Below are 26336 nucleotides of genomic sequence, written 5' to 3' on the forward strand. Positions count from 1 at the left end.
TAATCCAAATTTTTGTCCGCAAGTTCAAATGTCCAAACAGGGTCACAAAATTCTGAAATTTCAATTTTGGGAAAAAGGATTTTGGTTCTGTAACCGGTATTCGATCTGTTCATAGATGAAAGTTTCTATTCACATAGGCTGAGGGTATATCAATGTCGACAAATCCGACTGATACTTTTTAGTTGCTTTATCATAGGTCAAACAGAGATAAGAATATCACCTCCTTCCCGATCTAAAAAATATAATCGGATTGAGATTTTTGACATGACGGAAATCTCTTGTTGTCCCTTCTAAAATTTTAAGGAGAAATATATTCGCTTTCTATATGGTATTATGTTTCTGATTTCTAGAAATTAAAGTATTCCTGAAGCGCTGAACTAAAATTGTTAAACATTTTTCAACGAAAATTTTAACAGGTTTCCCCTTTTACTTACCCATATTTTGCGTCCGTAACATTTCGAATTCTCTTTGCCATTTATCTTCACATATTTTTCTCTCATTTTCGGAATTTTCCAAAGCACTCTTCAACAAAGCCACCTGTTCATCCAATGATGTGCGTATCCTTTCCACTTCTTCACGCTGTTCCTGGGCTTCGGTTTGGGCTTGAGCCAATTGGGTTTGTAAATTACTAGCCAACGCTTGAGTTTGTTTATATTTTTCTTGTAATTCGTTATACTGAGTTTCGAGTTCATCTGCCAAACAAACAAAAACAAAAGTGAAATAAAAACGAAATAGGGGGAAAAATAACAAAAAAAAAGTTAAAATTACAGAACATGAAAAGAATTGCACCCTTTTGGAAAAAGAATTTCATTTGTAAAAAGTAAAGAAGACATGAGAGGGTGGAACTACAAACCATATTTCGCTTTCAACTCATCTTCGCATTCGTGAAAACGATGGCGTAGATTTGTTTTTTCATCCTCCAGCACTTTCAGTTTTTGGCGGACATATTCATCATCCCGTTGAGCTGCATTTAATTCTCCCTGTAATCCTATTGCATGGAATGAAATTGCATTAAGTTTTAGTTGTTTTTTACGCTTTCTTTTACGATATCATCAGGCTTTAACATCAAAGGGGCTACTATGTGTGGGTGAGTGAGCATATCTGCTCGCTAACCCTATTCTCTTGCGGCCCTCTTCTTCGTATGCTATTTGCACTGACACTTACTTTCAACATTCCAGGTTTTGGTGGATAATTCTTGTTCTAAGGATTCAATTTTCATTTGCATTTCATTGATTTTCGTTTGCAGTTGATTCACATTTTTGTGCGCATCTTCCAGTTGTTGAGTAAATTGAGTTTTCTGCTCCAAGAGTTCTTTTCTGAAAGTAGAAAAAAAGAAAATAAATGAAAGGCCAATTGTGAAAATATGTTAATGGACATTAAAGTGCAGAACATTGATCATAGATTAGTATTTTTTGTTGTTGTGAGAGTAAGATAGGGAAATTTACGATAATTTTTTTAGAATTTCGGTTGCTTATCTGTGCAAATGAATAATCTTGAATAGATTTAGAATAGAAATACAATACAATATTGTTGTACCAACATAAAGAATGCATGGACAACGACAATAGTGTTGTGGACTAGGGTGATAAATTTTCGCATTTAATTCTCAAAAATTATTTCTTGAAGCACAAATAAATGAACTTTTGCCTATTAACGTCTGAGGTAACGTTCCTTCAATTTAAGACGTTACCCTCACTTGTCACTTTTAAAAATTCTACAATTTTGTTATTGGATTAGTTTGAAGTAAAGAACCTTTCCCACGTGACTTTCCTCTTACTGACTATCCTCTTACTTATAATGAATCAAATATGTATTAGATATTAGCAGCTCAGGGGAAACGCTGTTCCTATTTGGGATTCTTCTCCCTTATTGCATTTTTCTTACACTGTATAGATGGGCGACTTTTTCTATATCACTAGTATCTGACGACTTTTAGTAATACTGTTGGATCTATTTAAAGAAAGTCTTCTGGTCATTATACCCTCAGCCTTTAGGCTGTCTGTCTGTCTGGCTGGTGCGCACGATAACTCTAGAACGGATCAACAGATTCGAACCTTCCTTCCAGATATATATCGGACTCGAATACGGACTATATCGGCCCACTCCTTCGGGTACTTCCCACATAAAATTCGGATAAAGTGAATTTTAAGAGCACCCCTCGGATCGTGTTGAATTTTTGTCAGTAAGCTATCCTTGCGGCTCCCTTCACGATGGTAAAATTTTTTTTCTTGCGCAAATCCATACTTCTTGAGATATTAGCCTAAAATCTCCATGAAACCCTGACGGCACCAACCAAAATGGCAAATCCGCAAGATAATTCTCGAAGGGACTTTCAGATTAGTACATACTTTGCACATCGTATTATTTCATCCAGTCCTGCATCAGGTTAGAATATGGTATATGGTAACATGGGGCGCCTTCGCCACGTTTTTGTTCAAAATCTTCTCATACGGACACCGTTAAAGTTTTTTGAAATATTATTTTTGGTACAAATATTAGCATATCTTGACTATAAGTTTTGATATATAAATGGTTATAATTTTGTTTTTAAAATATTATTTTTGAGAATTTACAAAATGTGTAAAAAGTGGCGAAGCCTCCCCATCCATGGGGCAGCTTCGCCATCGATATTGAACATTCTCCAACGGACTCTAAAACTGTAATTTACCATACTTCTTCTATAAATATCAACATTATGCAAATAAGGAACGTGTTTTCTATTGAATAATCAAAAATTATTTTAAAATTCACAAAAAGTAACCGATTCCAGCGGTTAATTGATGTAGGTGCCTTGAATTTAGGTACAAAAATCATAATATAACTAAGACAAGATACGTTTAGGATAATATTTGATTTTAACTTCATATTACAGTGTGGTATATCTATGGTATAAAGAATTTAAGTTAAACATGGCAAATTTCTAACATTAACCCACCACGTCTCCATCATGGCGTAGGCGCCCCACCCCTTACATATTTCATAATATTAATATATTGACATTTGCAATTGCTTTTTTCATGCGAATTATTGGGATTTGTATTCTTCAGTAGTTGTCTTCTAACGGTATAAAATGTGTTTTTGATATCACAAAAGGTAAAGAAGATATCACAAAAAATACCTACCATAATTATTTTTCCCAATACCCTGAAAACACAAAACCGCGTGCGTTCGCTATCATACCTATGACACAACTGCCAACTTTTGGGAGATGATAGATCTTCATAAAACTCACAATTTTGTTTTTAACGGATTTTTTCTAGCACTTGTATTTTGCGAGAAAATCGGCGCTGGCGTAGCCGCCCCAGTGGCGAAGGCGCCCCATGTTACCATATATCGTCCAGTCCTTCGGATACCTCCCACACAAAATTCGGAAAAAGTGAAGTTTATGATCTCCTCTCGCATCGTTTTGATTTTTTTTCAGTGGGTTGTCCTACCGGCCTCATTTACAACGGTACAATTTTTTTTTTCGGAGTAAGTCAATACATTCTTAGGTAATAGCCCAAAAGCTCCAAAACCCTGTCGGCACATATGGCTATTAAACATTTTCAAATTTTTTTTTCTGAACTGTTATTTTTTTGGTCAGTGGCTGAGGATATATCTCCGTCAGCACAGCTGACTGATGCTTTCTTACTTGTTTTTATTAAAATGCACCCAACCAAAGTGGGATATTCTTCGTTACAATTAAAATCCAGAAATGAAAAAAGTGGGAAGGATTAGCGACTATTGCCACGCCTCCGTTATTTGACTACCTACGTACTTTGCATCATCTTAAAGGTGAGATTTTCTACTGTAGGAGGTATTCACATAAGAATAAAACGTTGAACATTTTACCAGTAGAAGTTTTTTTGTCCTTTCAGACTCCTATATGATGTGACCAAAATTAATAAGCTTCTTCCCCTATTGAAAACCCATCTCCACCAAACGTAATGATCCGAACAAAAATTCGATCTTGTACGTTTTATACGGATACACATGTACAAATCGACTCAACTCGTCGAGACCTTATTTTCAAACGAACTTGTAAACCAAAACCAACTTATAAAGCCCTATCACTTACAAGCCCACATCCCAGAAAATATTGTCTTTCCTAGCAAAAAATTTATATATAAGTAGTCATCAATGACTTAACGATAATAACATTTCCGCACTCAATGGTCCATCTTGTAACTAGATATAATTATGAAAGTCGCTTCTTTCGATTTTAGCTCATCTCCGTAGGATTTTTTAGGGCATTTGGACAACTATATTAGGTAGCATGGACTTGCCCACAAAAAAATAAGTATATAGTTGTAATCAGAATCACATGGACTAACTTGTATTAAAATTTCAAAACAATCCTCGAACAGCTCTCAACCATAAGCAAAGTTTGAACTTTTGTGAGAGAGGTACTTGAAACATTTGTTTGGGGGAATTTGATGTACGTTTAAAATAAATATTACGATGTTCAAAGTTTGTCCAAATTCAGCCACCCATTTCGATTATCATGGCCTCCTGTTATTTAAGTTGGTCACCGTAGGATTATTTAGAGCTTTAGAAGCAACCGTTTCCTATGAAAAGGCCTTTAACTGCGTTTAAGCGAAAAATTTGAACTTTTGTGATGGAGGTATTCGAAAGTGTTGTCCGATATGTACCTTCATGGAACTTGAGGTACGTTTAGAAGAAAGTTTTGGTCAAATATTATACTCAATTCCTTAGTTATCGTACTTATAATTTATTTTTATTGGCCTCTGCAGGGATTTTTAGACCTTTTGGGATATTATCTCAAGAAGTATGCAATTACCCCCGAAAATAATTGTACTGTTGAAATGGTGGAAGTGAGGACAAGCTGCTGCAACAAAAATGATCCAAGACATGTCCAAAAATTGCATTTGTGTGAAAAAATTTGATAGAGGACGTGGAAGAAATGTTTGACCAAATCAGTTGATCCGTTCTGGGGTTACAATACGCATCATTTAAGAGGAAAAAATAAAAAATCCCTAAATTCAGGCGGGCCAAAATTTGTATACCCTCTATCATAACACATTCTGATCTAAAATGGAAATGCCTAAATTAGGTCATAAAATGTATCTTAAGATGTCTTTAATCGGGCTGCACCTTTATACGAATATCAAATAGTCATGTCATTTCCACTATTACGCGGTTTCTATGTTTTCAAGTGTTGTAATGTTTACTTTAACATTGTTTTAATTCTATGCCACAACTGGAAGTCCTTGTATATTAATATAATGATCTAAAAATTTGTACCAATAGGTAAACTATAAAGCAAAAATTGGTTGCGAAGGAATATCTTCATTATTACTCGAAGTTTTGACAAAAAATGAAAAAAATCTAACAATTTTTCTTCAATTTTTTCTTTAAAACCAAAAAACAAAAAAACTTAGAGCAATATTTTTTATTTTTTCCTCATATTTTCTTCGCATTTTTGTCAATAACATGAATATTATAGTTCCGATGTTCACGCCATAGGCTTTATTTTATTTCTCACAATATCTGGATTCTGTTGTATTTTTTTAATTTATTTTGTACACATAAACGCTATTATTTCAAAAATATATTTGCAAATACATACAATTTCGTAATAAATTTGATTTTTCGCTTGAGTGGAGTATTCCCCCATTGCACGATGGGGCCAATAGCAGGTTTTCGATGCAAAAAGTCAATTTTTGAAGTTAACAATTTGAAAAAAATAATAACGGATTTCGATTGCCAACACTCTGAATCACTAAAAATAAAAAAATAAATCAATCTGGTAACATCACATTGCGACATACTGATCTGGCAATGGTCACATATTTTCATATGCATCTTTTTCCGACATTCATTATAAATAAGTAGTGAAAGCATTTTATGCGCCAAAAGAAACATTTCAACGTTTTTATATTTTTTAAACATGGAAAGCTCTTTAATTTGTATGTAAAATAAGATGGTGTTAACAAATAATAAAAATGTTATGTGTGGTAAATGTATTTTTGAGGTAAGATGTGATGTCTTTTTTGGAGTATTTTGCATTGTTATCAATATGTTCTCTGGAGTATAACTTTTGAGATCTAAGTAGATCTAGGATATTATATATATGTGGTGAAAGGTATTAATGTGTACTATCATTTTGTGAAAAAATTAGCTGCGCCCATCTGCGCCTTTTCATAAAAATCTGATTTCAGATGTCGTAATACTTAAAAATATGCACATTTTTATGTTTTGGTTGGAGAATAATCGGAAAATCATTAATGTTATCAATTGGATTTCGGAAAAATTTAATGGATGTATATAATAATATATATATAATAATATATAATTTCAAAAATATCGCAGACAAACTTTGGCTTTTGTGGCGGAATCTTAGCCGATTTTTACCTCATGGAACCTCATTTTATTAACTTATAACAAACCACAGACAAAACCATGAAATTTTAACATATGTATATAGGGGAGCTATATCTATATCTGAAGCGATTTCAATATAACTTGACAAACTTATTTGTATCCGAATTCCGTAACATTTTCCAAATTTTATTGTAATTTGATGGAATTTGCATGCTTGGTCATTTAAATCGGGCGAACATATGGGAGCTATATCCAATTCTGAACCGATTTCAATATGATTTGTCAAAAATGTTTCTAGACCAAAATCCGTCGCACATTTCAAATTTCGTCAAGATTGGACATACATAGCGGGATTGGTGCACCAAATACCTAAAATCGGGCGAAAATATATATGGGAGCAATATCAAAATCTGAACCGATTTCAATATAACTTGGCAAACTTATTTGTAGTCCTAATTCCGTGGTATTTTCCAAATCGCATAAAAATTGGGCAGAATTTGCGTGTTTGGTCCATCAATTGCTTGAAATCGGGAGAACATATATACGGGAGCTATATGTATATATTAACCGATATGAACCAAATTTGGCATATTAGTTTCTAAGCCCATTATAAGCATCTGTACAAAATTTGGAAGGTCTAGCTTACCCCAGTGATTTGTTGCCTCGAAAACCTGCCATTGGCCCCATCGTGCATTGGCTCAACTTCACTCTATTACAGAGAGTAATGTTTTTCAAAATGAACTGACAGTGTTGCAAAATTTTACTGATCGCTACCAATATCATGATTTCATCCCGGCGAAGGGAATTATCAATTGACTTCTTAGTTTTTGAAATCTTCAACAATAAACAAAACAAACAAAAAACAGCGGAGGCATGCGCAAAGGGAAATTTGTAAAAAACAAAATTCCAACAACAACCTCACAGGCAACTGTGGTGATGTTCTTTTCAACTCACAGAATTCGATGAATTCTTAGTTGATACATGCTGACATGTTGCAGAATATTTTGATTTTGGTGTTTCTTTGGAAAAGCCGAAAAGTGAGTGTGATTCTCATTCATATGGGAATACTACAAACTTAAAGATTTCGATTTTTCGCTAAAAAGGCATCATTTCAAAAACTGAGAAGCCAATTGATAATTCCCTTCGCCGGGATGAAATCATGATATTGGTAGCGATCAGTAAAATTTTGCAACACTGTCAGTTCGTTTTGAAAAACATTACTCTCTGTAATAGAGGGTAATAAATGAAGTTGAGCCAATGGGGGAATACTCCACTCAAGCAATCAAATGAGATTGAATCTTCAACAATAAACAAAACAAACAAAAAACAGCGGAGGCACGCGCAAAGGGAAATTTGTTAAAAACAAAATTCCAACAACAACCTCACAGGCAACTGTGGTGATGTTCTTTTCAACTCACAGAATTCGATGAATTCTTAGTTGATACGTGCTGACATGTAGCAGAATATTTTGATTTTGGTGTTTCTTTGGAAAAGCCGAAAAGTGAGTGTGATTCTCATTCATATGGGAATACTAGACACTTAAAGAGTTCGATTTTTCGCTAAAAAGGCATCATTTCAAAAACTGAGAAGCCAATTGATAATTCCCTTCGCCGGGATGAAATCATGATATTGGTAGCGACCAGTAAAATTTTGCAACACTGTCAGTTCGTTTTGAAAAACATTACTCTCTGTAATAGAGGGTAATTAATGAAGTTGAGCCAATGGGGGAATACTCCACTCAAGCAATCAAATGAGATTGAATCTTCAACAATAAACAAAACAAACAATTTGATTTTTCGCGAATCCATTGAGGCATTTCAGGAGTATTTTGACATCATCGTAAGGGTGCACATTCAGTTAACGGCAATGACTTATAACAGCTTATTATAGTTCTGTACGATAACCCAAAAATTTGTAAAAATTTTTACTGAATGCTGTTCGATAACAAAATTATCCACCAAAAGAGAGCGAGTTGGGGGAGATTTTTGGAGAGTTTTGTGACTGAGACTGCTGGGACAAATTTGTCCCTTAAAAATTTGTAAGTTCGGCCAGCTGAATTTTAATCAGCTGTTCAATGTTAACAACTTGAAATGTTAACATTATTGACCAAGAAAATTTCACATTTTCAAATTTTTTTCAGATTTTAAAGCGTTGTGGGTAGGATTACTGCTTTAAATAAGTCAAATGCAATTTTAAAATGTATGTATGTTTTTGTCCATTTGGGTTAAAATATCAAGAAAAAAAACAAAAACATTTTTCAGAAACAGCTGACTTTAGTGCAAGTTTTTGCAAATTGTTGTTCGATAACTTTCTGCAATTTTTCTTGCTTGAGAGAGTAAAATTCACTAAGAGAAGTTGCTGGAACTTGCTGAGTAATTATTGCAGGGAAAGTTATGGTACAGACCTTATATAAATCCGCGATTTTTCGGAATTTTGTTCTAAATTTTAAAATTAAGACGGTCATATCTTTGGCGCGCACCGGTCAATGTTATTTGGAATGACGATTTCTTTCTTTATCTATGTACCAAAAATTATTGAGGTAGGATAAAAAATAGATTTTTTAAAATGGAAAACTCGATTTTAAATATGTTTCCCCATATGTATGAGGATTTTAGCTACAATTTTTACCGACCTGGTTGTAATTTGGCCTTTGAGTTTTCCAGTGGTAGAAAAACTTCTACACCAAAAATTATTTAGTGCCTATATAACGAATCCTCCCGATTTTAGGTGTTATGAGGTTTTTAGCTGCATTTCTTGATCGAAATATCTGTAAACAAGTAAAAAAGTATCAGTCGGCTTTGACGACAGAGATATACCCTCAGCCTATGTGAATTGGAACTGTGATCTACGGACAGATCGAATGTATTTAGGGTCCTTTCTCAATTTTGTGGCACTTTTTGGACTTTTGAATTTGTCGAAAAAATGTGGATTATGATTAAAGTTCAAAAGTTTTGCAGAGGAGGGAATGGACCTACATACATAGTGCATTACGAAAGTGGATCTTATTTTGAGAGTCATATCTTTTCGATAGATATCGCGCCCCAAGTCACTGTTTTACCAGTATGCCAGGAAGCATGGACTTGTCCACGGAAAATATAATATGGCTGTAAACAGGACCATAAAGAACATCATCGTTATAAATTTCCAAAGGATCCCCGAACAGACCCTAAACTGCACTTGGACACAAATGTTGAACTTTGTGGGGGAGGTATCGTAAGGAGAGTACCGATATGAAGTTAAACTAAGTTTGGACTCATTATGACGAAAGCCAAATTTTGGACCAAATCGGTTTATCAGTTCGAGAGTTATTGTGCTCTCAAGCTACTACATATGGTGCCATGAGAGGTTTTTACAACTTTCGGGCTGTTTTCCCAAGAAATAATGACTTGCCACTGAAAAAACGTTTACCGTCGTATTTGAGACAGCGAAAGTTAGTCAAGAGCAGGGAGGTACCCGAAGGAATGGTCAAATATAGTCCATATTCAAACCTGATCTATATCTTGTAGATATATTAGGATGCGTAAAGTATGGACCAAATCGGCCCTTCCCTTCAAGAGATAAAGTGCCGGAAATTTTTCCGAAAATTTTTGATCTTTTGTGGGGGAGGTACCTGAAGGAGTGAACCGATATGGCTTATCTTCGAACTTAAACTAAGTGTGGACAAAATATTATGAAGGCCAAACTTTGGATCGAATCGGCAGATCCATTCGAGAGTTATCTTGCGCTCCAACCACTACGGTGACATAGGGTTTTTTTGAACCTTATAGACTATTTTCTTAGGAAGTATGGTTTTGCCCTTGCTGAATCTTGTACCGCCATATGGGGGGCCGTGAGTACAAGTTGCTACAACAAAAATCAAAACGATTCGAGAGCAGGTCCTAAACTGAACTTTTCCGAAAGTTTGTGTGAGAGGTACCCGAAGCGGTGGACCGATTGAGTCCATATTGGAACCTCATCTAAGTTTGGTAGAAATTTAAAGATGTACAAAGTATGGACCAAATCGGTTTCTCCCTTCAAGAGTTATCGTGCACACAAATTTTCCGAACATTTTCGAACTTATGTGAGGGAGGCACCGGAAGGAGTGGACCGATATAACCCATCTTCGAACTTAAACTAACGGACGGACATTGCTAAATCGAATCCAAATTGTCTGAAACACATTTCCTCCAAACATACTTGGTGTCTAAAACCAGTATTTCGATGAGGCACATTTTGGCCGTATGAAAGTGTATATAAATACTAGGCCGGGGCGATTTGTATTGAAGGAAAAAACCTTAATGGGCCCTACGCGTTTCTGATTCCTGGGATTGAACTGAGCAAAAAAGTCCACTAGACCATAGGTCTCGGTGAAAATCGAGCCTCCCCATTTTGACTTTAAATTTTTTATCCACGTTTTTTGGACATTTTGGCATATATCGGCCAAACCATTGAGATTTTCGATCCAACACACAGACAAAAATTTTTGCTAAGACAGTTATTAAGAACTCTCTTGGCCTTGAAAAGGTGCAAACTTTTCGGAAAATGTCGATAAATGGCACTGTGCTACAAAAGTTGACCAGAAAAATATTCAAGCGTTTTGATGCAAAATTCTATTGTGTTGCGATCCATGGACAACAAAAATGCCTTTAGTTCGTTTGGCTCACTTCGTTTTATTTTTTATAACGGTAAAAGTAGTGAAAATCTGGGTTTCTTACATTTTCAAATTTAAACGGACATATCTTCTTTTTTCACAACGGATTTCTTTTGATCCTTCTTCCTCTTAAAGGGGTGAATAATGTCTTTCGAACAATTTATTATTTTTTAAATCGGTTAACAAATGGCTAAGTTATAGTGGTTCATGTCTGACAAGCCCCACAAAAAAAAATTATAACTGAATTTCTCATAATTTTCAAAAATATAATGTTTTTTTGTTTTGTTCAATATTTATTTTGAAAATTGTGAGAAATTCAGTTATAGTTTTTTTGTGGGGGTTTTCAGACTTAAACCACTATGACTTAGCCATTTGTTAACCGAATACAAATAATAGCTGTTCGAAAGACATTATTCACTACTTTAAAAGGAGTGTCTGTGTGTTGGATCGAAAATCTCAATGGTTTGGTCGTTATATGCCAAAATGTCCAAGAAACGTGGATAAAAAACTTAAGGTCAAAATCGGGAGGCTCGATGTTCACCGCAGACCTATGGTCTAGTGGACTTTTTTGCTCAGTTCAATCCCAGAAATCAAGGTTTTAAAATCGCCCCAGCCTAGTATATACCCTCGTTAGCATAAATGCTGAGGGTATAAAAATTATACACCAAAAATTGTCAACATAGGTATGCACTTCGATGTAGGCCCCATACATTTTGTGTGAATCCGTATAGTTTTTAAAAATCTGTTTCCGCGCATTTTAAACAGATGTAATTCTTTATTTATTTAAGTATTTTAAAAAACATTTTTTGCAAACTATCGAATTTTGAGGGGCATTTGGATTTAGAACGCAAAAAAAAACTAAATTTACATTTGCAAATTTTGAATCCACAAAACAGTTTTTGTGCATTGCTGCCATCCTATAAAGAAAATAAAAGAGTGCGAAATCGCTAGTACTACAATCAAATAATAAGCTTTTAGACAAATTTAGTTTCAAAACTTCAAAAACCACCTGTTTTTTGCTGCAAAATGTCAGCATCCTTTTGAGGCGGTTACAGTGAAAATTCGAAAAAAATTATATTTTGGAAACGTAATGTCTTCTGTTCCAAATTATAAAGCTCTATCTTAAATATAGCGAGCAGTACCTTGAAATGAAGAGACATCGTTATTTCGACTTAAAACTTTATAAATATCTTACAATGCTAAATTAATTTCTTTATTGGTGTTATTGAACTCATGGGATTTATTTGGTATAAACTTATTTACGTCAAATTAATTGATATCACTACAGATTTACTTTCGCTTCGAGGTGTTAGGGAAGATCGTTTCTATAATTGATTTTTGGAAGGTAAATACATGTTTGTTTATTTTCTAACTTAAGTTATTTAGGTTCATATCTTTTGTTTATATAATAAATTTGATTAAAACTAGACGGAACATCAAAAACTATTATTGATCTAAGGTGATAGATTGGCGTTCTATTTTGTTGCTTTCCAAAATTAGTTCATAAGGTGTTAAATTCACTTTACCATAAAAATAAACAAAACGCCATAAACAAATTATACATTCGCAAAACATTGTTTTGTTGTATTCGCAGTGATTTATGAACATAAACGCTAGTACGCCACTTTTATAATTTATTCCATTTGCAAATGAGAACGCAAACAAAGTTTCATCGATCCACTTTAAATATCTATTTCAGAAAGAAGAATTGGAAAAAATCACACACAACATCCTACTTTGCAAATATGTAGTTGGTATGACGTCTTCTAATTGCGGCCTTCAAATCCCATCCACACACAAAAACCAACAACACCACCAACCAACTAACCGTCGAACCATTCCATTTTCCACGCTACAAGGCAATAAATAAATCGATCTTAATTACGATAAAAAATACATTATTTACTTAATTGTATTTGCATATTCCTCCTCCTCCAAATGGCATAGCAAAAAATTAAAAAAAAAAAAAAACAACAATAAAAATGGGAACATTTTCTTTGTTTTCATACCCCACTATTGTCTGTTGGCGACCACTTTAATTGAAAACAGGCACGAGTGCGAGAAGAAAATTCATATACTGTGTGAATGGACTTTGTATTTTAACCAATTTCATTGTAAGAAGAAAAAATAAATCTGTTGGTTTGTATGGAACTCATAAAATCTTGAAGTTCAAAAGCATTTAAATTTATTAAAAAAAAAAAACATTGGAAAATGGTGTCGTCATTCAAAATATACAAGGATTAAGGTCAGATGACATATTTTAGGTTGTTCAATGCCGTTGCAGAGCGATTTCCGAAGTGAAACAATAATCGATGATAAAAAGAACAAATATTTCCTAGACAATTAGTTAGTACAGAAGGGACTTTTTAAACTCTTATACAAATTTAGTCAGCAAAAGAGCGCGAAAAACTGAGTTCTTACCTTGGACCAATCTAAAATCATTAAACTCTTATACAAATTTAGTCAGCAAAAGAGCGCGAGAAACTGAGTTCTTACCTTGGGCCAATCTTAAATCATTACCAGTATGATCATTCCTTTTAAAATGTTTACTAGTATAAAACAAGTTAAAAAGGACTATAGCCGAATGGGGCTGATCATGAGTATTAGGTTTCCGCGAAATTTCCTTCTAAACTCTTAACTTATGCAACATTTTGTCGGTATTGATATATATGGCTGTAACTCTTTTATCTGACGATGTCCATCAACATATTTGCCATCAAAGTTGAGGACAAGCATTCCTTTTCTAAGTATAACTACGAAAAGTGTACGAGTATTCCAGGAATAAAGATATGGACTGTGTATTAACAAATAAACAATTTTCACACAAAAGTTTTGGTTCATTTGATCTGTTAAGTATTATCTCATCAAAATCGGGTAAAAGTATTTTTCCAGCACGAGAGAGGTATAGAGGAAAAGGAGAGAGGGAGAGGAAAAAGGGAGAGATGGAAAAGTGGGAGTGTGAAAAAAATCGAAATGTACAGGCGCCAGAATGAAGACAGAAAATTCTACCAAAGAGTGAAACAGCAAAATGATGGCTTTGGTACAGGCACATTTTCCTGTACAGACCAACAAGGTAATTTGGTAACTGATACAGATAGTGTGCTAAGGGTATGAATCCAATAGTAGCCAAGTCGACGAAGATACCACAGATCCAATCCCAGAAGATGGTATTCTATGTATACCACCCGCCCAAGATGAGGTAAAGACAGCAATAAACCGGCTAAAGAATAATAAGGCAGAAGGGCCGATGACCTACCAGCCGAGATGTTCAAAACCGGAGGCGACACGCTGATAAGGTGTATGGATCAGTTAGTTAGCTCTATGTGGCAGGGAGAACAGGACGATTGGAACCTGAGCATCCTGTGTCTGTATGCTCCAACTACAGGGGCATAAGTCTTCTCCCTACTGCCTAAAAGATAGTGTCGGGGATATTGTGCGAACGACTAAAGCCTATAGTCAACGAAATAATTGGACCATACCAATGCGGCTTTGGATCTGGCAAGTCCACCATTGACTAGATATTTATCCTACGGCAAATCCTGGAGAAGACCCAAGAGATGCAGATCGACACCTACCACCTTTTTGTCGATTAAAAAGCAGCCTTCGACAGCCCTCTACGTTCTAAGGTATTCCAAGCTATGTCTGAATTTGGTATCCCAAAGCTCATTCGGCTTTGTAAAATGACTTTAACTGACACGAGTTAAAATAGGAAAGAATCTCTCCGAAGAGTTTTGTACCAAAAGAGGTTTCGGGCAAGGAGACAGCCTTTCGTGTAATTTATTCAACATCCTGCTGGAAAAGGTAAAGTGGGTCTGGCGGTTAACGGCGAGAAGACCAAGCTGATGGTGTCGACTCGCAATGCGTCCATAGAGCTCGGACCAACTTTTGAAGTTGGTTCTTATAATTTTGAGGTAGTAAAAGACTTCGTCTACATCAGCACCGCTATAAACACAACAAATGACATCAGTTGTAAAATAAAAAGAAGGTTTGTATTGGCCAACAGATGCTACTTTGACTTAAGTAAGCAGTTCAAAAACAAAGCCACATCTCGTCAAACAAAAATAACGCTCTACAAAACACTGATACTACCCGTGCTGATGTATGATTCCGTAGCCTGGGTACTTGCGCAAGCAGACAACACTGCGCTTGGTGTGATCAATGAACCAATCTGCGTTGACGGTGAATATCGAAGTCGTATGAGCCACGAGCTGTATCTGCTATAAAACGACACCAGTATAGATAAACGCATCGAGATGCAATGATTGCGTTGGTTAGGTCATGTCATAAGAATGAGCGCTGATGAACCCGCTAAAAAGGCATATAAACACGTCCCACATGGTGGTGCATGCAGAACTGGCAGGCCAAGGCTTCGATGAAGCAAACAAGTGGAAGAAGAGATAAAAAGGCGCGGTATTCCAAAAAGTGAAGCAGCAAATAGAGAGAATGGGAAATTTTTTCTTAGTTCGGCTTATGGAACAAGTGTTCTGTAATGGGTCAACTAAATAAGTAAGTACATATCGCCACGGCCTAGTGTACAACCTTAAAATACGTAAAATCTGAAGGTACCTTCATTTTTGGGATATATTAAAGTGTGAACCTATATAGGTAATTTTCTGCGTGGAGGTTTTCTACCCATTGAGTATCCGAAATACCATGTAACAGTCACAGCAGTAGCCTAATCCTTTAAAACATGCATGTATGCCCACAATTCTTAAGCATGTTTTATACCCATATTGAATACTAAATACCAAATTTCAGTCATTACGGTAGGATAATGTGGCTAAAACCATCAGAATACCTGTATCCATCATTCTTAGCGGACGAACACTAAATCCCAATTTTCAGCTATTTCGGTTAGAGAATGTGGAAGAGAATATATCGTATTTTACCTTTTTCCGTAAGGCGGGTAAAACCGTAAAAATATTGAAAATCGGGAGGTTCCTTCTATGGGGGCTATAACAAAATGTGGTCCTACACTGAAAATCCTTTGCAGAAGACTAAATACCAAGTTTCAGGCATTTCGATTAGATACTATATTTAAATGGGGAAGACTATATACCGAATGTTACCCATTCCTGTTGGATGATGCGTTTAAACCTTGAAAATACCGTAAATCGGGCGGTACCGTTCGATGCCGGACTTATACTGGGAGAAAGTATTGTAGCTCCATGGAAGACGAAATACCAAATGTGGCTAAATAAGATAATGTGCCTGAAACCTTCAAAATACCGAAATCGGTAGGTACCGTTCGATGGCGGACTTATACTGGGAGAAAGTATTGTAGCTCCATGGAAGACGAAATATCAAACCTTCAAAATACCGAAATCGGGAGGTACAGTTTTATATCAAAATGTGGACCGATGTAGCCCATTATCAACACCAAACATCATAGGGGTAATTGAAACTTCTGTACCAAGTTATAAAGCTATATCTTAATTATTGCGAGCTGTATATTGACTTCAACAAACGTACCAAGGGGCATGGTTATTTCCACTTAGAATTTTATGCTGATCAAGAATATATACTTCATAGGGTCTCCAACTAATATTTTGATATGTTATAAACGGAATGACAAAGTTAATTATACCCTCCATATTATGGTACAGGGTATAAAAAAAGACTTGAACACATTCGTCAATAAGAAATGTGAGTAATTTCATTACTAGGTCGGGAACGTGTTTGGGATAGTATTTATAATTTTCGACATACAATTTTTTTAATATTTAGCGTTTTCTTAAGCCATAAAAACATTTTTCCTTTGGTTTATTTTAGAATATGAACACATGCCTTTGGTGACATTTTATTTTAACAGATATTTCTTAAATTGTCATTAGAGAAACTATTTCCGTCAGATCGTTTTCCCACAGACAAAAAGTAAACGTTGATGATTGAATGGACAGATTATAAAAGAAAAAACAATGCGAATGATTCAATGATATATTTTCCTTAATCTTTGTTTATTTAACGAATCTTTTATTTTCGTTTATAAACAGAATAAATTTATTTAGATATGTACATATATAAATGTGTACATACATATGTATATACTACTGTTTATGGAGATCTTCAGCGTAACAATAGATATGTATATCACAATGGGAATTTATAATATAAAAAAATTACGAATTATAGTAAGTGTACATTTTACTCTACTATTAATATTCGCGATCAAGTTGATGGACACGTATCCATTTAAGATCTCATTCATGTCTCGATATTAATGGCAAATCTTTCATTGTTATTCACTGTAAAAAGACCACAATAAAACAAATGTTTCTTTTTCGAGAACATAAATTTGCAATATGTAGTTTGTTAATACACGTATGCGTTACCTTAAACAAATATACATATTAACATTTGTGTATGATTGGCATAATCGTTGTGAGTAATAGCATTAGTCGGTCCCCAATGATTTAGCAGTATTTTAAGTTAATCCACATTGTGTTCGAAAATAAAAAAGTATATTACTTTTGTTGTTATTTTGATCATCACAGCCAACTTTTTTCAAATCATAAAATACTTATCATTACAGTTGTGTTCAAAATATGAGCCGTAGAATATGTTATTAAATGTAGTGAGCAAAAATGAAACGACGTGCATTATTTAAATTTTAATTTATTTTTAATTTTAATTTATTGGAAAAAGTCGATTATATAAAAACGACATATTTGTGTTTAATTTAAAGTTCGGGAATTTCTGTATGATAAAGTGGCTAAAACCTTCAAACAGACATAAATCGAGCTGGCGGTACAATTCTACATGGGCTGTAACAAATCGTGATCGATAATTTTTTTCGGTTGGATAAAGTGGTTTAAACCCCAACAGGGATAAAAATATTAAAGCGATTCGGGCTTAAATCAACAACCTCCTACATTCAATATCTTGGAAATGTTGTATGTGGCCCTGATTATAATGATGTAAATGTTTACAAGGGCAAGTCAATACTTCCCTAGAAAATGGCCTCAAAGCTCAAAAAGTTTTTACTGGTTCCAGCTGAGTATCCGATTACAAATCGAAATATTTCTTCCAAACATACACCAAATTCCAAGAAGGTGTGCGTATATCGGACAACTATTTACCTCACAGAAGTTTCCAAGTCCCTGCTTCCTGATAATCCGAAGGCTCTAACCATGCATCGGTGGCCAAGTAAACTTGATTTTGGTCACAACTAACAGTGAACTAACAGCGGGAGTGACTAACAGTGATACAACCTTGTGCACATCGTAATATTTTTCACAATCACAAATTATCACCTAAGCTGCGTTTGTCCCCCACAATAGTTCAAGCGGAAATACTGGCCATAAAGAAGGCCTGTACAAAACTCTTAGAGCATCACACAAAAAAAACAATAGGAATCTTCGTCGACAGTCAAGCGGCGCTCCTTGCACTAAAATCTAATTCTGTCACATCAAATCAAGTATAAGACTGTAAAGAAAAACTTGCCAAACTAGTGCGTCTGTCAAGTAGTTAAAGGAGATATCTTCAAATACTATCTATCATTGGCTGAAAATAGATGGGACAAAACTGTAACATGCCAAATATCAAAATCTACATGGCCTCAATACAACGCCAAATTCAAAATGTTCCTAATCAGCCAAAATCGACGGAACCTGGCAAGTGTTAACCGGTCACTGCGCAATTGGCAACCATGCAAAACGATTGCCGTAGCTGCGGGAATGAAGAAGAGTAGGAAACTGTTGGGCACATCCTCTTTTCCTGCCCTGCACAAATGCAACTACGATTCAAAGCTCTTGGACAACCGCTCCACCGAGATAACCGAAGCAGGTCTGGGAGACCTTCTGCGATTCCTAAATTCATCAGGCTGGATTTAACTGCCAACATGTTACAATGACAAAGCAATCTCTGAACGAGTAGTGTGGTTTTCAAAACGGTATTTCTTACATACTGATTGAGGCTATAAAGTGTAGCCAACCAACCCCCACAATAGTTCGCGTTTGTCAAACAAAATAGTTCAAAATGTTCGTTCATTTACAAAATAATTTTGTGATAATGTTTGGGTGACGTAGGGGATGGAAGATACCAAGGAACGGTCCTGACCGGTTTTAACATGACAAAGCCCAGGATTTATCTTGGTCCCTCTTTCATCTCAAGTGGACACTGACCTCCCGTGGTGTCACCTGGCGAACGGCCTTTAACACCCGTTAAAGCTTGTGAGCTAACATGTGCCGCGCGAGTAATGATAGTATTATCATTACGAATATAATAATTATATTTATTAATTTTATAATTTAATTTAATAATCTATTTTCTTAAAAAAAGGTAAATAGCTAAAAATCATTCCTTCTTCCCTTTATTTCCATTAATTCAATAATTATAAACAGATATAACACACATTTTATTATAAATGATTAATTTATAGATTTGTTCTCTTCATTATTATAATATCAATACTTTGTATAATTCTACTTATCGGCATATTTGAATTTACAGTTATTATTCATAATTTTCATTTCCTGTAAAACATATTTTTCATATTTTGTGACTTTTGTATTTCCCTTCAAATAAATACGTTCATTATTCTGAAAATATATATTTTTAAAAATATTCAATTCAAATAAATTATTGAAAACTATTTATAAAATCGAATTTAATCTGGATAAATAAGCGGTTTGCATTACTCGCGTTCACCCATAAGAACTTTAAAAACTTGGGTTTGGGCGTCGGGTTAGTAACCATCCCCTAGTAAAAACAGCCTACTATGAAAAAACGAAAGAAAAGAAAAACTAACCCCTCTAAAGTTGACGAACCCCGCAAACGTTTTAAGGACCATGATCTGCGAATCTGCACCTGGAATGTCCGCACTCTTTATAGAGAAGGTGCAGTCTTCGCATTGGCAGATGTACTTGAAAAGTACAAGGCCGATATTACTGCCATACAGGAAATACGATGGATTGGGAAAGGCGTCACAACAACACCTAAAGGTGACGCACTGTATTATAGCTGCCATGACGTAAAGCATGAGTTTGGTTGCGGATTCGTAGTTAGTCGAAGGCTAAAACATCTGGTATCAAGCTTCACACCAGTGAATGAAAGACTTGCTGCAATTCGAATAAAAGCTAAATTCTTCAACATCAGCTTTATTTGCTCTCATGCTCCCACTGAAGAAAAGGACGATCAGACCAAAGATATACGAGCCCTAACCACTATTAATTCGTACACAGAGCATATTTCAACAATGTGTTATTAAAGTATGTATATTAGGGCGACCCATAAAAACAAAATATGTTTATTTTGGAGCTCCTACCTCCTGAATTTGTTTCGATTTGATCAAAAAACCTTATATATGAAATTGTACGGGGATAGGTTAACGTTAACCCGTATCTACCGAGCGATCTTTGTTCCATAGTAAATTGTATGGAGTCAAAGGTGCATTTTCACGAAAATTCTCTAAAGGCCGCAATTATGGTCCAATCGATGAAAAAACTTTAGCAGTTCATTATTGTGGCTAAAAAATGATCTCTACAAAAATTTATTACGATCGGTTAACGATAACCCGTGCTCTCTGGCCGCTCTTTATTTTTCATAGAACTTTGTATGGGGACATAAAACGAAGTTTCCGAAAATCGCTCTACAGGCCACAATTATTTTCCAATTGATGGAAAAAAAGTTTACCAGTTCATTATTTTGGCTGAAAATGAATCCTACAAAAATTTATGAAAATCTATTCTCTTTAGACATACATTTGATGTAAATTAAGTTTCATGTTAAATAGTGAAAAAATACCTGATGTACGAATTAATAGTGGTTAGGGCTCGTATTTTACGAGCGCTGAGAAGAAAAATATGACCGTTGCCCTGCCCATGACATTAAAACCATTCTAGGCGATTTTAATGCCAAAATTGGAATGGAGAATATTTTTGGCCCAACAGTGGGGAAATTCAGTCTCCACAGTGATACATCTGACAATGGTATGAGGCTGATAGACTTTGCAGATGCAAAAAACATGGTAGTTAGCAGTACCAGATTTAATCATCTCGATATTCATAAGGGCACCTGGCTGTCTCCAGATCAAAGGACAAGTAATCAAATTGATCATGTTGTGATAGATGGAAGACATTCATCGAGCGTGTTGCATGTACGATCGTTCCGAGGCGCAAACATTGATTCGGACCACTACCTTGTTCCAGCAAACGTTGTTCCGGTTAAACGTAGCAAACAAAATACGAACAGACACAACACGAAAGTTAGACATCGGTAAGCTGCACACAACAGATAGCCACAGCATATTCCACTCAACTAGCCCAAGTGCTTAATTAAAGCACTCCTCATCCCGATAACATATCAGCGCAATGGCAAAGCATTGCCCACTCCTTGCAAACAGCCGCAAAATCCTTACTTGGATACCAGAGACCTCCACCAAGGAATCCATGGTATGATCAGGAGTGTCGTGCTGCCACCGAAGAGAAAAATGCGGCATATAGGGCTACTTTACAATCCGTTGCAACGCGTAGCGCACGAGAGAGATATAGGGAGAAAAGGAGAGAGGAGAAACGTCTTTTCCGCAAAAAAAGAGAGTGATGGAAAAGCGGGAGTGTGAAAAAAATCGAAAAAATCGTACAGGAGCCAGATTAAAGCCCGAAAATTCTACCAAAGAGTCAAGCATCAAACTGATGGCTTTGGTACAGGCACATCCTCCTGTAGAGACCAGCAACGTAATTTGGTAACTGATACAGATAGTGTACTCAGAATATGGAAAGAACATTTTTTGAAACTATTGGTGTCCAATAGCAGCGAAGACGACGAAGATACCACAGTCCCAATCCCAGAAGATGGTATTGAATGTATACCGCCCAGCCAGGATGAGGTAAAGATAGCAATAAATCGGCTGAAGAAAAATAAGGCAGCAGGAGCCGATGGCTTACCAGCCGAGCTGTTCAAAAGCGGAGGCGACACGCTGATAAGGTGTATTCATCAGCTAGTTAGCACCATCTGGCAGGAAGAACGAGTACCCGGCGATTGGAACCTGCGTATCCTGTGCCACGTCCACAAAAAGGGAGATGCTCTAACTATAGGGGCATAACTCTACTCCCTATTGCCTACAAGATAGTGTCAGGGATATTGTGCGAACGACTAAAGCCTATGGTCAACGAGATAGTTGGACCATACCAATGCGGCTTTAGACCTGGCAAGTCCACCATTGACCAGATATTTACCCTGCGACAAATCCTGGAGAAGACCCAAGAGATGCAGGTCGACACCTACCACCTTTTTGTCGATTATAATGCAGCCTTCGACATCCCGCTGCGCTCAAAGGTATTCCAAGTCATGTCTGAATTTGGTATTTGTTATGACTTTAACTGACCCGAGGTCCTCAGTTAAAATAGAAAAGAACCTCTCCGAAGAGTTTGGTACCAAAAGAGGTTTCAGACAAGGAGACAGCCTTTCGTGTGATCTCTTCAACATCCTGCTGCAAAAGGTTATACGAGAGGCAAACGTCAAAAGAAGTGGCACAATCTACACCAATAGTCACATGTTACTTGCTTATGCTGATGATATAGACATCATGGGCCGACCAGTAAAAGAAGTAACTGATACCTTTATGAAGGTCGAAGGAGAATCTGCTAAAGTGGGCCTGGCGGTATACGGTGAGAAGATCAAGTTGATGGTGTCGACGCGCAATGCGTCCATTGAGCTCGGACCAACTGTGAAAGTTGGTTCCTATAATATTGAGGAAGTAAAAGAATTCGTCAACCTCTGCACCTCCGTAAACACAACAAACGACATCAGTTGTGAAATAAAAAGAAGAATTGTATTGGCCAACAGATGCTACTTTGGTTTAAGTAAGCAGTTTAAAAACAAAGCTACATCTCGTCAAACAAAAATAACGCTCTACAAAACACTGATACTACCCGTGCTGATGTATGGCTCGACGTCGTATGAACCACGAGATGTATCTGCTATACAACGACATCAATATTGTTAAACGTATGGAGATGTAGCGATTACGTTGGCTAGGCCATATCATAAGAATGAGCGATGATGAACCCGCTAAAAAGGCGTATAAATACGGACCGCTTGGCGGTGCACGCAGAATTGGCAGGCCAAGGAATAGATGGCGCAAACAAATGGATGATGAGATGAAAAGGCGCGGTATTCCAGAGTGCGAAGCAACAAATAGAGAGAAATGGAGATCTCTTCTTACTTGTATTATTGAGATTCCGAGTGGTCGCGAAACTTTTACGCCAAAAATTGTCAACATATGTCCATGTTATGGTATAGCCTTCAAATAACCCTACCTCCCGATTTTCGGTATTTTGATGAATTTAACTAACATTTTTTTAATAATAATGGTTCTACTCGAGTGATGACATATTTTGGTAAATTTTCTGACATAATTTAGGCATTTGGGGTATCCGTGGTCATAAAATGTATCCACCTTTTAGACCAAATATTTCATTGTGGAAGATATGAAAAGTACGAACTTAACTCATATCGGCCGAACTTAACTCATCAATGAGTCCACCCCGATTCGTATTAGCTTAATTACACTATGCAACACTGGCAAACAACTTCTAGTATGCATTTTTTGAAAGTACATGTTGAGACTACGAAAACCCTAGTAGGGTTTTGTCCTGTCAGATCCAGTTCGGGTTTTATGACTTCATCTAAAACTAGTGTTTTTTGCATTTATCGGGCCTTTATCACAGAAATTATTAGGTATTTCGCTTTGCTGTCTTTACCAATTTTGTAGCTCTTAACGAGACCACATAAGAAAAATCCATCCAGGGCATCGAAATCGATAAAATGTAGAAAATTATACACATTAAACACAGTTCACACCAACAGTTTATTCTCGAATTTCTCGAATAAAATTTGACATATTTATTAAATGGTCGTTGAAAAATATACTGAAAACAATGTGATAGAGGCATTTTACAACAATGACATGTTCTGACGAGGTATGTGTTACATTCCAGCGAATATTTTTCCAAAAGAAAACATTAAGAAAAAATTAACGGTTTTTGGAGATATGGTGCGAAATATATACAAATTGTGGAAATTTTCGATATTTTATAAAATTTGATGCAATAAAGGCAGTTTTTCGAGTTCATTACTTCTCCAAATATTTTATTCTTGCCTTTATTTACAAATTTGCTTCAGAGGTCAGATGAATATTCACATAGGTTTTAGAGATATAGCCAAGAATTGCTCAAAAAAGTCAATATTTAATTATGTTTAGATGGGGTCATAAAATACAGGCTGGATCTGACACAAAACCCAACTGAGATTTTCTGTCGTTTGGGTCTGTACTTTCAAAAAATCTTCAACTCAAATTGTTTGTACAAGATTACGTTAAAAATGTTGCACAGTGTTATATGGGACCTACAGTTTATCGCCGAGTCCAAAATGCGTGTCCTAAGACAATACTTGTAGAGAAGTTTTACATGGCTGGAATACTCAGGAAATGTCGCCAACATTACTGAGGTGTATTTTGCCACCGTTGAACATTTGATGTAGCCTAGACGGGGAATCGAACCCACGACCTTCTGCGTGCAAGCCGGGTCTGCATGCCGTTGCACCACGGTGACACTCCAGAAGTAGTCAATGCTACTCCAACGAAGCATATTAGGCTATTATTTCTCCCGGGACAACTGTGATCTAGAGTCTCAGTCAGAGACTCTACCTGCCTCGAGAGTGATGGAGTCTTCGGTAAACTGACACTAACTTTAGAGGAAAACATTTAGATTATGGTATTGTTATGGGTATTGTCCCAGCTTATTATATCGGTCTCCGTTGAATAACTATACCAATTGCCCGAAATAAATGATTTGAACCAGTTATTCGACGCAAAAAATTCCGCTAGTTTTCAGCGAGATGCAACCGCGATTCTAACCATGACATATGTTTCATATCCTGCGTTAACGGCACACCGCTCCGTGCATCAAGATGTATACTCTCCAACTTCCCACAAAGCCAAGACCGGTCAGCAATTATAAATATCGGTGTTACAATATCATACATACGGTCTAACGATAAACCAAAATTGAACTTCAGGAAAGTAGACTGACCAAAATACACCACAAAACATGATTGCGATATCAGATTCATACCCCCAGTGGCAAAAAATATCGGCATATTGCTCTTCTTTCGGTGTCCTTTTTGAACGTCTAATATTCTCGCACATTAAAGACGAAATTGACAAATGCATCCCAAGGAACAAGCAGGCTTCCGCTAGAACCGAAGCTAGACAGACCAAGTACTGGCCCTTACCAATTTTATCGAGTGTGTTTTCGACAGGATGAAGTAAACCGCAGTATATTTCATTGATTTGGCAACAGGCTACGACATAGTCTGGAAGAAGAGTCTGTTATTACTAAACAAAAAACAAAAAAATAATACTAAACAAAATCGGCAGCGACAGACTATTCACTGTCCACTTAAACGACAGCTCTAGCAGGACAAAACAACAAAACAGTAACTGCCTTCCCTAAGATTCATTCCTTGGCCCAACATTGTTTAATTTAAATTATGCAGATGATACGGCGATCGCAACACAAAACACGAAATTTGAAATCATCGCATCTGAAGATATTTAACGCAGCACGACGGTGACATCCATTTGATAATACCGCAAATAGAGCGCTACCATTATATATCAAAATTTTATCCTACCTCTGCAAGTTTCCTACGCCCTCCAGATCTTTTAGCAATCATCCGAAGAGGCATGGGGAAACTTCTCTCATTCTATTTATTGGCCTTTGATATGGGACCTTCTTTGTGTCGCCGAGTCTGCACAGAATCATTAAATCTACTTTGAATTTCATGTTGGTCAAGAACGCATATAGGGTTTTGGGCTTACTTTTATACAAAAGACACGTGCGATAATATGTACAACAGACAAATACACCAAAATACCAATTACCAATTATATCCGAATTGAAAATATATTTCGGCAAATTATTTTTATATTTGTATTTTTTATTTGAAATTTACATTTTAAAAATAGGTTTCAACAAGAAACGTGTTGTTTGTTTTTCTGTTTTTTTTTACTTGAATGCAATCGACAAATAAAACAAATGTCTGTCTATCTCTAGATATGGACCAGTTTTCTTTTTTAGTTTGCCGGCTAAATTGAGAACAAGCTCCGTGTGTAAGAAAACATAATTCTTTACAATGTTCATATTCGGATACACTTGCATGTTGTTCGCAGTTTTGCCCATTCCGCAGAAAGTAAAACAATATTTTTTTGCATTCAAAATTCACTTGTAGATAAATGATGATGAGGATGGTTTGTGTGTGGTGGCATAACGGCGTGGGAATGTCAGACGTGTTGTTTTTATTCGGCGATTATTTTGTTTGTCTTGTTTGTTTGCTTGCAGTCGACGGCGGGAATGGTCGTAAGAAATCTAAAGAAAATTAG

General features: G+C 36.1%; 1 protein-coding gene across 2 annotated transcripts in view; it reads right to left on the reverse strand.

The window, feature by feature from the left end:
• Nucleotides 1–26336, reverse strand: part of LOC141388988 (uncharacterized) — a 53160-nt gene that overhangs the window by 8763 nt on the left and 18061 nt on the right. For both annotated transcript variants that reach the window (XM_073959927.1, XM_073959928.1), the window contains 3 exons: nucleotides 1165–1316; nucleotides 854–988; nucleotides 435–692 (listed from right to left, as the gene is read on the reverse strand). In XM_073959927.1, coding sequence (XP_073816028.1) covers nucleotides 435–692; nucleotides 854–988; nucleotides 1165–1316 — 545 coding nt within the window. The remainder of the gene's footprint in view (nucleotides 1–434; nucleotides 693–853; nucleotides 989–1164; nucleotides 1317–26336) is intronic.

The sequence above is a fragment of the Musca autumnalis genome, unplaced genomic scaffold, assembly GCF_047663935.1.
Source record: "Musca autumnalis isolate F117 unplaced genomic scaffold, ASM4766393v1 scaffold_1, whole genome shotgun sequence".
Taxonomy (NCBI): domain Eukaryota; kingdom Metazoa; phylum Arthropoda; class Insecta; order Diptera; family Muscidae; genus Musca; species Musca autumnalis.